Source organism: Pseudoliparis swirei, chromosome 4, assembly GCF_029220125.1.
Source record: "Pseudoliparis swirei isolate HS2019 ecotype Mariana Trench chromosome 4, NWPU_hadal_v1, whole genome shotgun sequence".
In the NCBI taxonomy this organism is placed as follows: domain Eukaryota; kingdom Metazoa; phylum Chordata; class Actinopteri; order Perciformes; family Liparidae; genus Pseudoliparis; species Pseudoliparis swirei.
The window spans coordinates 3,752,844-3,767,548 of record NC_079391.1 but is presented as its reverse complement, the minus strand read 5'-3'; the positions used below and the strand labels follow the sequence as shown (position 1 = coordinate 3,767,548).

Genomic DNA, 14,705 nt, shown 5'->3' with positions numbered 1-14,705 from the left:
ATATTGTGATGAAGTTCTTTATTTTCTGTAATGCAATTAAAAAAACAAAAATGTCATGCATTCTGGATTCATTACAAATCAACTGAAATATTGCAAGCCTTTTATTCTGATTTATTGCTGATTATGGCTTACAGCTTAAGAAAACTCAAATATCCTATCTCTAAATATTAGAATATCATGAAAAAGTATACTAGTAGGGTATTAAACAAATCACTTGAATTGTCTAATTAACTCGAAACACCTGCAAGGGTTTCCTGAGCCTTGACAAACACTGAGCTGTTATAAATCTTTTTTTTTACTTGGTCTGAGGAAATATTAAAATTTTATGAGATAGGATTTTAGAGTTTTCTTAAGCTGTAAGCCATAATCAGCAATATTAAAAGAATAAAAGGCTTGCAATATTTCAGTTGATTTGTAATGAATCCAGAATGCATGACATTTTTGTTTTTTTAATTGCATTACAGAAAATAAAGAACTTCATCACAATATTCTAATTTTCTGAGACAGTCCTGTATATATATATGTAATTATATATATAATTATATTGATATATATATGTATATATAATTTTAAATATATAAATATATATATGTATAAATATAATTATATATATGTATATATATGTATAATTATACATATATATATATTAGTATAATATAGATAATATGAAATGGAAATCTTTGGGATTGCCTCTTGAAAAACGTTCATATTGATTCTCCAAGAAAGAGCAAAGCGTGGCGGTTGTGTATCATTTCCACAAAAATCCTTTCATCTTACGGATGTCTAGCTAGTTTTCCTCGTGTTGTATCTGGGTGCTTATTATATATATATATATATATATATATTATTATGATATCTGGGTGCTTTATCGTCGTACCTGCAAACGCTTTGGAGATCCTCTCCTTCTTCCACTCCCAGGGCTGGTCGTACTCCTCGGGCGGCCGCTCGTCGTCCTGGGGCAGCCGGCTCTCTCGGGGGCAGCAGCGGGTGGAGAGCTCCGGGTCGGAGTCTCCGTCGCCGTTCTCGGCCGGCTCGTACGGCGTGTCGTACAGCGGCGGCTGCCTCCCCGGCCCGTCCTTCCCTCCTCGCCCAGCGGCTCGGATTTCTACAACAACCACACAAAAAAACACAAGGTGAGGAAAAAAAGGCTCGGTCGTTAATGCTGCGTTTCTGTGATCAACTTTTATGGATGAAAAACGGAGACTCGAGAAGAGAGGATTTATGGCGGCGTATGCAATTACAAAAACACTGAAGCAATACGATTTGTAAGGCGTGACTTGCAAATTTTTTTATAGCATTTGATGGAAGAGGAACAATATTTCAACTGATTTGACTGACAGGCAAAAAAGCCTCACGGTCACAGTTTAAGCTACTTGTTATACGGCTAAATTCACAGTCTGAGCTACTTGTTGAATTCACAATTTTCAGGTTAAAGGTCACTCATTACATTCCCGATAAGACAAACGGGTTTATCTATGGTGCTCGATCTTTAAATGAGGAAGAGGCTGTAATCCCAGTAAAGCCGTAAAGTCATTTATTTTGGCTGATGATGAACAATTTCTGATCATTGTCCATTTCTTCTCCAACGAGGGGAACAAAAGGTACCCGAGGCTCATGATGTTGGTACGTTCTTGTGCCGAGAGGAGAATCAACGGCCCACTGACGTTCTCTCAGATGTTGCACTGCCTCGGCCACCTGGGTTCATCGGGTGTCAGGCAGCTGGAAGCATTGCAGTCGAACTGCAGCCTCAATGCCTCCTAGCAACAGTTAGCGAGGCACTGAGATGCCGCTATAGGCTGCTGGGCTGCTGGGGGACGTTTTAGGATACACTGAGACCCTCTCTCCTCCTCTCTCTCTCCTTATGGATGAATGTTCATCTCTCAGAAGCGGACGTGTTGACATAAGGGGAGGGGATCGGTGGCCTGGGGGGCTGAGCTCCTGTAAGAAGCACACACAGTAACAGAAAAACCACGCAACGGGTTCTGAACAGCCGGGCTGCACATACCTGCTCCCACAGAACAGATTCCCTTCATCACCTTGTCCCCCCCCCCCCGAAAAACTATAAACGACAAACTCAGCATATATCGTCTCTTATCAAAAGAGCTGCTGAAACTGTATTTTAATTTAATTTGAGTTGTATTATGATTCTCTTAAAAACAACGTATATATATATATATATATATATATATATATATATATATATATATATATATATATATACATATAAATATATGTATATATATACATATAAATATATGTATATATATATATATACATACATACATGGGCATGATTAAGTCCCGCCTCCAACCTACACGAGAGCAAATAGCTCTGGCAGTGTGTGTGTGTGTGGGGGGGGGGGGGGGGGGGGTATTACTGGTGGCGAGTAAATCTTGTGGGAAGGACCCTTTAATTGGAGGCGCGTTGCCTTCGATAAACTGCTGCAGTGGAATGAGACTAACCTCCAAGGAATGAGGCCTTGTGTGTGTGTGTGTGTGTGTGCGTGTGTGTGCGCGCAAGATAGCAAGCCACGTTGACCTTTTCCCTTCCAGCCTCCTTTCCTCGTTTCCTTCCTTCCGTCCTCCCCTCGCTGTCGGCTCCTGTCAGGGCACGCTCGGTAAGCCGGGCGGGGCGGCGTGTCGCGACACAGCTGCAGTCTATCCGTTTCGACTTTGACCTCTGGCCTCTGTCTGAGGGGTCAGAGGTCAAGTCACCACACCCTCCCTTGATCTACCCCCCCCCCCCTCCCCTCCCCGGACGACTGACTTCCTGTCCAGATGCTGCACTTCCTCTCTTGTGCTCGGTCCGTTTACAACGCCTACATCCAAACACCCTGAGACACTTGCAGTATTTTATTTTCACAAGTATGTCACAAGGAGATATTTTAAAAACATTCATGCGAAGCCCCAAAAGTATGTTTTTTTTTTTTTGCTCCTAAAAGTTGTGCTTAAAAAGTATTTCGGGGGAACGATTAAACACGGAGAGAAAGTGTGCCGCACGCCACGGGGGGGGGGGGGGGGTTTCACGCCGTGTTTCAGCAGCAGCGCTGACCATAAGCATCCGTTTAGGGCCACTAAAGAAAGATGTGTTGGGGGGGGGGGGGGGGGCTGAGAACTGTTAAGCACCGGTCAGCTGCATGCTGGTTTCCTCATGCAAGCAGACTAAATGATAATAGAGGCAGTGAGAAGTGACAAATCCCCTTTCCTTCATTATCGTTTTTATTATCTCGAGAGATAAATCCTAAAAAAAAAACGAAAGGAAAGAGAGGAACATATATCCGGGGGGGGGGGGGGGGGGCTCGTGGTACTCTCACTGCAGTCGAAGCCCTCTGCGGTGGAGGAGAGCTTCGGATTAAATTTTAAAAAAAAGACATTGACGCGGCAACCGACCTGGCAACCGCAACCTGCTTCGCGCGCTAAAGGACTGACGGAGCCGTCTCGCCCCTCACCGGCCCGTCCGCCTCCGTTATCGGAAAAACGATTGCATAACTGGAGCCTTTATTGCAAGGATTAAGCTTAAAATATGTAAAGAGGAAACACATTTATCTGCCCCCCACACACACACACACACACTGAGGCCGAGAGCACCCGCTGTGTCCGAAGCACACGGCGGATATCTGGATTGGATTGAAGGGGATTTCTTGTGAAGTAGCGAAGGATTAAATGAGATTGACTTTTTTCGCCCCTGGGAAAACAATGGGGCAGAGAGCACCCGGGCTGGAAGGCGTTGGGGATCCGCTCGGCCGGCTCCCTCAGGTCAATCGCTCTTAAAGAAAAGCCTGAGCCTGAGGAGCCGTCGTCGCTTCACAGCGCTCGGTTATCGACCAGGTGGAGCTCTGCGGACGGCCTTCCATCTGAGGGGAATATGCACGTGTGAAGTGTGTAACCAAGTGTACATGATAGTAAAACACATCCATGAAGAGGCAGATGCTTTCTGACTCAAACACATTCATTACTTAACGTGTGCTTTGGCGCTGAGCTGCTCATCAATGCCAAAAATAAAGGTATTTTTTAGTAAACTTAGCTTGTCCCATGACAGAAAACACACACATTTATGAATATAGAGTTCATTAATTAGGGCTCAAGCGTATCGTCCTCATTTAAAATCCACCGAGGAAGAAACAATCCCATGATGTCCGACACGATGACTTTCTTTTTATGGATCGTGGTCCATGCCACTACGGACTATTCATACACGCTGTCGTATCCATTGAATGTGTTTATGTAACTCTGTGATGATTCCTTCTGGTCACATGACGTCTATTATTCTGTCCATCCTGGAGAGGGATCCTCCTCTGTTGCTCTCCTGAAGGGTTCTTCACCTATTTTTAGTCCGTGAAGGATTTTTTTCTATTTCTTGGGAGTTTTTCTTGATCCAATGTGAGGTCAAAGGTCAGGGATGTCGTATGTGTACAGATTGTAAAGCCCTCTGAGGAAAATTCGTAATATTGGGCGACATAAAACAAACTGAATTTAATTATTTCTGTTTGACGGCCCAGGTCTGTGAAGAGCGAACAGGGTTCATCAAAGATGTACGTTATATATATAGATATATATATATATAATATAATATTCTTATATATACACTACCGTTCAAAAGTTAGGGATCACCCAGACAATTTCGTGTCTTCCATGAAAAATCACACTTTTATTTATCAAATGAATATAAAATATAGTCAAGACATTGACAAGGTTAGAAATAATGATTAATATTTGAAGTATTAATTTTGTTCTACAAACTTCAAGCTCAAAGGAAGGCCAGTTGTATCGCTTATATCACCAGCATAACTGTTTTCAGCTGTGCTAACTAGGGCTGCAACAACGAATCGATCAAATCGATAAAAATCGATTATTAAAATAGTTGGCAACGAATTTCATTATCGATTGTGGCGATTATTACGGCGCTCAATAAGTCGTGGATTATAATAAAAGTTGAGTTGAGAGCAAAGCCGCGCAGGAGAAACAAGAGCGGAGGGAGAGAGAGCACAGACGGAATGCTGCGTTGTGAGAGCCAATCAACGCTGAGCTGCCCCGCTGTTGATGAATCTAATTGGCTGCTGTTGCTCACGTGGCGCTGGAAGCGGAAGTCATTCACGTAGTCGGAGACATTCACGGAGCTAAGTGCGCCTCCGGTTGACGTTATGACCCCAGACACCAGGGCGATACATGTCACGATGTGTGTGGCATTTCCACAAGAGTATAACGTAGAAAACATGGTTATTTATTCCGTGGCGGATGGCGGAAAATATTTTTCCACGGAGATAAGCCCCGCCCCCTCACCGTATGAGGCGTTTAACCCATAAATAGCCAACTCAGGAGAGTAAACCGCTGTCAGTCTGTTTGTGACGGTTCATCCACATGACCAGTGAACAGGTTCATCCACATGCTGACCAGTGAACAGGTTCATCCACATGCTGACCAGTGAACAGGGTTCATCCACATGCTGACCAGTGAACATTGTTCATACTGCTGACCAGTGAACAGGGTTCACCCACATCCTGACCAGTGGATCTCCATGACTTTAAACCAAATTTCCATGATTAAACATTTTGTGAAAACTGTCTATACATGACAAAGTGAGAAGATGTAGTATTTAAACTAACAATGAGAATTCCAAAGCATACAGTATATATTCCATGTAAATTAACATTTGAATATAACAAATTTGCATTACATTTCCAATTATTTTGGGATTTTTTTATTTTTTTATTACTTTTCTAGGCCTGCTAATAGCCATTTAAAGATTCCATGACTTTTCCAGGTTTTCCATGACCGTACGGACCCTGTTTTGAATAAAGGGTTGAAAAAAATTTGTTTTTGTTTTTTTATCCGATTAATCGATTAATCGACAAAATAATCAACAGATTAATCGATTATCAAAATAATCGTTAGTTGCAGCCCTAGTGCTAACATAATTGCACGGGTTCTAAGGCGATTAGCAAACACAATGTACCATTAGAACACTGGAGTGATAGTTGATGGAAATGGGCCTCTATACACCTCTGGAGATATTTCATTAGAAACCAGACGTTTCCACCTAGAATAGTCATTTACCACATTAACAATGTAGAGAGTGTATTTCTGATTAATTTAATGTTATCTTTATTGAAAAAACAGTGCTTTTCTTTGAAAAATAAAGTCATTTCTAAGTGATCCCAAACTTTTGAACGGTAGTGTATATATAATATATAATATAAATATATATAATATAATATAAATAAATATAATAAATATATAATATGTATACTATATAATATACTGTATATATAATATATATACAGTATATTATATATATAATATACTGTATATATATAATATATATACAGTATATTATATATATAATATACTGTATATTATATATATATATATATATATATACCGGGGGGCTGCTACCCTCAGGTATTGTGTGTCAGTATGACGAGAGAAGGTGTTTTACTCCTCGTGGTCATTCCGCTTCATCGAGTTGGCTGAGCAGTTACCCAGAAGGCCTCTGGGGGGGGGAACAGTTGAGATAAGCAAAGACAAAACAGCCCTGTCAGCTTTGTGCTCACATTTCACCCCAATTTTGACTTCATTTCCATATGTCGTGGCTTTTTTATAATAAGGAACAAAAGCAGCGAAGACAAAAGGAATTAATGAACGCGGCGCTCCTGTTCCACGTCGCTCTGCACAGCTGGAACAACTTCACTTCTTACTTATTTAGAACGATTTGATTTCTACAGTCATGCCTGTCTCTCGCCGAACCCTGACAGGTTTGTCCAACTGCAAGGGGTGTGTGTGTGTGTGTCTCAATCAGCCTCCTACAGACAGAACAAAAGCCGCCGTGCCTTTGTTCTCCTACTTCCTGTCGGCTCACACTGTGCCAAGCTTGCGGTGGGTACACTCCGAGGCCTCAAACTGCCTGTCACACACACACACACACATACACGCACACACACGCGCACACACACACACGTATACTTTTTGGAAAGCCTGGAAGCCCGAAGCTCACACAGTCTATTCATGCTTGGCCCGGAGAGGAGACTATTTTTGGTTTGTACTTTCTTATACATGCGTCCTGTTTCAGCTTAAAGCTTTTCAAATGAAACATAGTGAACGGCTCCTGTAGGCGGACCAATAGAGCTGGGTCACCTTTGTGAATTAATGTATAATGATAGGAAATATATCTATCCAGATATCTACCTACCCATCTATCCATACACCTACCTACCAATTCATCCATCTACCTATCCATCTAGCCATACACCCACATACCTATCTATTCATCTATCTACCCATCCATGCAGCCATCTACCTATCTTCTTATCTATCCATCTATCCATACACCTACCTATTCATCCATCTACCATCCACCTACCTTTCTAACTATCCATCTATCTATACACCTACCTACCTATCTATCCATCTATCTACCATCCATATACCTATCTACTTATCTATCCATCTATCCATACACCTACCTATTCATCCATCTACCCATCCATCCATACACCTACTTAGCTATTCATCCATCTACCTATCTACCTATCCATCTAGCCATACACCCACATACCTACCTATTCATCTATCTACCCATCCATCCATCCATCTACCTACCTTTCTACCTATCCATCTATCCATACACCTACCTACCTATTGATCCATCTACCCATCCATCCATCTACCTATCTACTTATCTACCCATACACCTACCTACCGGTCTATGTATCCATCTAGTTATCAAGCAACGTAAGAGTATCCTTTTAAATCCATTTAAAGGTTGTCAATGCATGCCTGTGTGTGTGTGTGTGTGTGTGTGTGTGTGTGTGTGTGTGTGTGTGTGTGTGTGTGTGTGTGTGTGTGTGTGTGTGTGTGTGTGTGTGTGTGTGTGTGTGTGTGTGTGTGTGTGTGTGTGTGTGTGTGTGTGTGTGTGTGTGTGTGTGTGTGTGTGTGTGTGTGTGTGTGTGTGTGTGTGTTAATGTGCTGTTCCCCCAGATGGCTCGAGGGAAGAGAATCTGAAGAGTGTCTTCCACAACATGCCGACATGTATATGGATTCACTCCCTTCCAAGAGAGTCTAGAGAGACGCCGTCAACAAAGCAGGAAGCGAGGAGGGAGGCGATGACGGAAGTCACACCGACACAGTAACAGAGAGAGTGAGAGTCGGAGGGAGACTCTGGGGATGTATGAAAGAGAGGCAGAGACAATGGGCGACAGCGAGTGAATAGAGGGAGGGAGAGAAAAAATAGAAAATTAGAGACAGTTTGTCACAGAGGGAGAAACAAACAAAAGGGACTGCGACAGGAAGTCATGGAGAGTGATGGGAAGAGAGAGTGGGAAGAACACTACATATGCAGAGCAGTGAGGGGGGGTGCACACCCTGCAGCTAATGAACACACATCACTGACGAGAATAACCGTTAGCTGACTTATGGAGGTGCCGTACTCACAGACCACCGATGTGCAATAACCTTTATTACACCAGAAAGAGATTTCCAAAATCATTTTCTATGTGGCGGAAACCTTGATGTAGCTTTCTTGGTGTAATAATAGTTGATGGTTTCTTTGGTATTAACCAAAGTATTGGAAAAAACACACATATTATTGGCTGATGATGGCACTAGATAGGTTCTTAACCTTATTGGAGGTACCGAACCCTGCAAGCTTCATCAGTGCATTAGCCGAACCCTTCGTAATTGAAAAAATATCAAACTTATATATTCTATGCACAAAGTGAACCACATCGCATCAAAAACATAACTCAATGAATATTTACTGCAAATCAATGTGACTTTTGCCGTTGCCTTTTAGATACAAGTTTAGAAATTCCCCCAAAAAAGTCTGTTCTTTTTCTTAGGTTTCATGTCTACCATCCTCGAAAAGGATTGTAAAGAAGGAAAATGGTGTGTTGCCAAATTGTCGGCAGCCAACTTTTTAGAAGGCCGACAAAAAACGGCCCGCCTTGTGTGAACCGGGTTGTACCGTGTGTGTCTTGACCCCCCGCCGAACCCCTTAGAGTGACTCGCTGAACCCCTGGGGTTTGATCGAACCCCTGAGAGTGACTCGCGTAACCCCTGAGAGTGACTCGCCGAACCCCTGAGAGTGACTCGCCCAACCCCTGGGGTTTGATCGAACCCCTGAGAGTGACTCGCCCAACCCCTGGGGTTTGATCGAACCCCTGAGGGTGACTCGCCCAACCCCTGAGAGTGACTCGCCCAACCCCTGAGAGTGACTCGCCCAACCCCTGAGTGACTCGCCCAACCCCTGAGTGACTCGCCCAACCCCTGAGAGTGACTCGCCCAACCCCTGAGTGACTCGCCCAACCCCTGAGAGTGACTCGCCCAACCCTGAGAGTGACTCGCCCGACCCCTGAGAGTGACTAGCCCAACCCCTGAGAGTGACTCGCCCGACCCCTGAGAGTGACTCGCCCAACCCGAGAGTGACTCGAGAGTGACTCGAACCCGAGTGACTAGCCCAACCCCTGAGAGTGACTCGCCCGACCCCTGAGAGTGACTCGCCCAACCCGAGAGTGACTCGCCGAACCCCTAAGAGTGACAACCCCAACCCGAGAGTGACTCGCCCGACCCCAAAGAGTTACTCGCCCGACCCCTGAGAGTTACTCGCCCAACGCCTGAGAGTGACTCGCCCGACCCCTGAGAGTGACTCGCCGACCCCTGAGAGTGACTCGCCGACCCCTGAGAGTGACTCGCCCGACCCCTGAGAGTGACTCGCCGACCCCTGAGAGTGACTCGCCGACCCCTGAGAGTGAATCGCCCAACCCCTGGGGTTCGATCGAACCCAGGTTAAGAACCTCTGCACTAGATGATCATTTTGTGTCTGTGGGGACCTCGAGTGTCCGCCCTAGACGTCCCCGCAATCCGCTCAGCGGTTGACATCGTCTAGGAACCGTTGAATGTCTCTTCAAAGATTTGGTGCCAATCCGTCGAGGAGATATTTCGGCACAGATGGGATGACGTCCCGAGAGCCGCCAGCAAGTTGAAACCACCGGACGGACACGATGGAGATGGAACCGAGTTCCCCGTCGCCGTTGAACGCATCGCTGATTAACAAAGTGAATCGATGATGGGTAATTAAGTGGATTCGCCGTTTAACACAGGATGGAGTAACACCTGTGATGTGATGCCGCCTCACCGATGTGAACGCCTTCCCACCGCAGTGCCGCCGCATGGACCGGTGGCACAATCCCAACTTCAGCTCGTTAGGACCGAGATGAACGCTCATTAATGGGAGATGAATGGGGGGGGGGGGGGGGGGGGCTTGGAAAGGTGCCCATCTACCCACATGAATCACAGCCCGTCGCCGTCAGCTCACGAAACGCGAGCGGTAGATCGGCGTGATGTCGAGGCGTCACAAGTACAGATCCGATTAGTCATCCGGCGTCGGCGTCGATCGTACTGCGGCATTAGAAATTCCATTTGGACGACAGTCAAGGACGCAGAGTAACGAGGACTTAATGTGAAGCAGCGACAAGGTGTTGGACCACGGGGGTCCCGGACCCTCGCGGGAGTGGAGCTATTCGTTCTGCCGCGACTATTGTGTTGATAAGACTGACGGTGGATTGGAGGAGAGGGTGCACCCAGAGTTCAGGTTGTGCCGGGAGGAGGACAACGCAGCATGGGGAAGGGGATTGCTTCTGGGGAAGGGAACAGGAGATAAACAGAAAGGAAAGGAAAGGAAAGGGATAGACGAGGACGCCGTGCCAACGAGCGCCGAATCCGCCTGTGTGGTCACGTCACCGAGGACAGGGGGGGTGGAGTCCGATGACACAAGGACGTGACTGCGATGAATAGTAATAGCCCATTAACGGCGACAGGCCTTCGGCAAAAGAGCCACTTGAACCCCCCACCCCCCCCCACCACTTCAACCGGCTCTCATTCCCTCTCCTCAGGGGAGGTCGGGACTGCTCATCTACTCGTCTCTGCGGGGAGGGGAGTGGGATGCAGGTGATAATGTCCCCGATCGGTGGCTCAGCGGCACACATTTTGATATAAAAGCCGACCCGGGGTCAGGGCGAAGGTCACGTTTTGCACGTTAGCTCTCAAAACGTGCGACAAGACGAGCGACGAGACATCTTTGTTCTTCCTGATCTTTCCACACCAGCACAACATCATCATCATCATCATCATCGTCCTGGTGCTTGCATGTCCAACGGTTTCTGCAAAACTCCAGACTTAAACCAAGCCGACACACACACAGCTGTGCACTTTTCCGTGAGGCCTTGCAGCGAGTAGGAAGAAGAATCTCATACTTTTTCTCTTTTTTTTATACATCCCAACGTTTTCCTTCCTTTTTCCTCACTGTGTGATAATCCGATAATCTCCCCCCGCAGCACAACGACGCGCAACGGAAGCCACAGCCGAGAAATCAGTGGGAAATTAGGTTTCCGGCGCCGAGCGGAGCCGGCGGTCGGCGTGCTCTCCTCGGGCCGCCTCTCGTTAGCGGAGACGGATGCGCGCGGAAAACGGCGAAATGTTTTACACACAAAACTACTAACGGTAGTATATTGTTCCCGTGGCAACGTTACACCGCCTGAACCGTGTCTGACCTCAGTTTGACTATTTGCAAGTCTAAACTCTAGAGGCGCTTACAAATAGAGAAGAAGAAAATCTAATGAAAAGCATATCGACATTCCTGAACTTCAAAGTCACGGTTCCTTATCGAGCATAACACGAGGATGAAGCTGCAGCAAATAATATTAAATAAATGTGTAACTAGTTCAATAGAGAAAAATATAAATAAATGTGTAACTAGTTCAATAAAAGCATAAATAAAATGTGTAACTAGTTCAATAAAAGCATAAATAAAATGTGTAAATACTTCAATAAAAGCATGAATAAAATGTGAAATAGTTCAACAAAAGCATAAATAAAATGTGTAAATAGTTCAATAGAGAAGCATAAATAAAATGTTTAAATAGTTCAATAAAAGCATGAATAAAATGTGTAAATACTTCAATAAAAGCATAAATAAAATGTGAAATAGTTCAATAAAAGCATAAATAAAATGTTTAAATAGTTCAATAGAGAAGCCAAAATAAAATGTGTAAATAGTTCAATAAAAGCATAAATAAAATGTGTAAATAGTTCAATAAAAGCATAAATAAAATGTGTAAATGGTTCAATAGAAAAGCATAAATAAAATGTTTAAATAGTTCAATAAAGAAGCATAAATATGTTTAAATAGTTCAATAAAGAAGCATAAATAAAATGTTTAAATAGTTCAATAAAAGCATAAATAAAATGTGTAAATAGTTCAATAAAAGCATAAATAAAATGTGCAACTAGATCAATAGAGAGAAGCATAAATATTCATAGTGTCAAAATAAAAGAAGAAGCAGTTCTCTCTCCCGACTAAGGGAAAGCCGATATGGAGACGTCGGGCCGCTCGCTATCGATTTGTTCCCGTTATCCGATTTACGGCGGAGCGCCATTGTGTGGCCCGATCCAAGTCCTCGGGGGAAACCAGCATTAGTCGCGGCTCCGGCAATGCAAATAGTTGCACAGCGGTGACATCACTCCATTTTCTACGCGTGTGCCGCTTTGACCTTCAAGAAGAACATGGTTAGAGGAAGAGGGTAAATACAGTAATGGTGGATTACTAAGCCGGCAGCAGTGTTTACACGACCTGATCCTCGCCACCCGGCGTCGCAGCCAATAAAACAACAGGACGAGCAGATTAGACAATAGAAAACACCGAGTACCGGGGAGGAGGAACAGAGCGCGGTGGACGGGTTTCTGTGAGCAGCTGCCGCACGTCGGAGTCAAAATGCAACGTCAGCCTCGCAAATATTTGATTAAAGCTGCAGCTAATTTTGCAGAATGTGGTAATGTACGCCAACGTGATCCCTCGGGAATCTAATTTCTAGAGACCTGACCCTCATTATGGAAATATAAAGATAGTGAATAATAATTCTCCGGTGATGAATGATGAGTTTCTTCTCTGGCCGTGACACGGAGACTCGATGTGTCTTCGTGCGGAGGAGATACAGGATATGTAGCCAGACACGTGGCTCCAACTGTGAGCTTGTTTATGTTGATTATGCTGTTTATGTTGTTTATGCTGTTCATGTTGTTTATGCGTTTGTTACCTTCGCATTGAAAATGCGGAAGGTTATGTTTTGATCGCCGTGTATTTATTTATTTATTTGTATGCGTGTTATTCGCATAACAAAAAAAGTTTTAAACCGAATCGCATGAAATTTGGTGGGATGACTGGTTATTGTCCAGGGGCCATTTGATTAGATTTTGGGATCAATCGGGTCAAAGGTCAAGGTCAAGGATAGGTGAAAATCTTCTTTTTACCATAGCAGTCAATTTCTATCCAATTGGCATGCAACTAATGCCAACATGTTCATAACTCAATGCCCAATCTTGTGATATGCGAAGGTATGCGCTCTACCGAGTGCCCGTTCTAGTTTCATGTTCCTCATACGATGCACACACACACACACACATGCATTGACGGTGGCTCACACGTCCACTACCTCCAATCCAACTATCAGATATATGAGACACTGCAATTAACCACGGTCCAATTAAAACCCACCGAACCAGTGTTATTGTTGTTATTGTTGTTTACTCCGACTCACCTTGGCAACACCAAAGCCTTACGATGTAACTGATGATGAAGGTGTCACACTTAATAATTCAGACTTGTATGGCGCTTTTCTAAATACACAACGACGCAGACCTCATCCCTCGTTCTGCTCTGAGTAGCGGTGTGTGTGTGTGTGTGTGTGTGTGTGTGTGTCATCTTCAGCCTCCATCAGCTCAGACACCTGACAGCCCAGCGAGGAGCTTCTGGAGTCAGACCTCTCAGCTGTCCGTCCTGATTCGCTCTGACGGGGCAGACGGAGCGACGCAAACCAAACTAGAATGGGCACTCGGTAGAGCGCATACCTTCGCATATCACGAGATTGGGCATTAAATTATGAACATGTTGGCATTAGTTGCATGCCAATTGGACAAAAATTTATCGTGCTATGGTAAAAAAGAGTTTGACCTTTCCATGACCTTGACCTTTGACCCGATTGATCCCAAAATCTAATCAAATAGTCCCCGGATAATAACCAATCATCCCACCAAATTTCATGCGATTCAAGAACATTTTGACCTGTTCATGACCTTTGACCTTGACCTTTGACCCGATCGATCCCAAAATCTAGTCAACTGGTCCCCGGATAATAAACAATCATCCCACCAAATTTCATGCGATTCGGTTCAATACTTTGAGTTCTGCGAAAGATTTTGACCTGTTCATGACCTTTGACCTTTGACCCGATCGATCCCAAAATCTAATCAACTGGTCCCCGGATAATAAACAATCATCCCACCAAATTTCATGCGATTCGGTCCAATACTTTTTGAGTTCTGCGAAAGATTTTGACCTGTTCATGACCTTTGACCTTTGACCCGATCGATCCCAAAATCTAATCAACTGGTCCCCGGATAATAAACAATCATCCCACCAAATTTCATGCGATTCGGTTCAATACTTTTTGAGTTCTGCGAAAGATTTTGACCTGTTCATGACCTTTGACCTTTGACCCGATCGATCCCAAAATCTAATCAACTGGTCCCCGGATAATAAACAATCATCCCACCAAATTTCATGCGATTCGGTTCAATACTTTTTGAGTTTTGCGAATAACACGCATACAAATAAATAAATAAATAAATGGCGATCAAAACATAACCTTCCGGCATTTT

The 14,705-nt window shown here is 44.3% G+C and overlaps 1 protein-coding gene across 4 annotated transcripts in view; it reads right to left on the bottom strand.

The window, feature by feature from the left end:
• Positions 1-14,705, bottom strand: part of LOC130192497 (SH2 domain-containing adapter protein F-like) — a 109,904-nt gene that overhangs the window by 28,392 nt on the left and 66,807 nt on the right. For all 4 annotated transcript variants that reach the window (XM_056412524.1, XM_056412525.1, XM_056412527.1 and 1 more), the window contains exon 3: positions 878-1,105. In XM_056412524.1, coding sequence (XP_056268499.1) covers positions 878-1,105 — 228 coding nt within the window. The remainder of the gene's footprint in view (positions 1-877; positions 1,106-14,705) is intronic.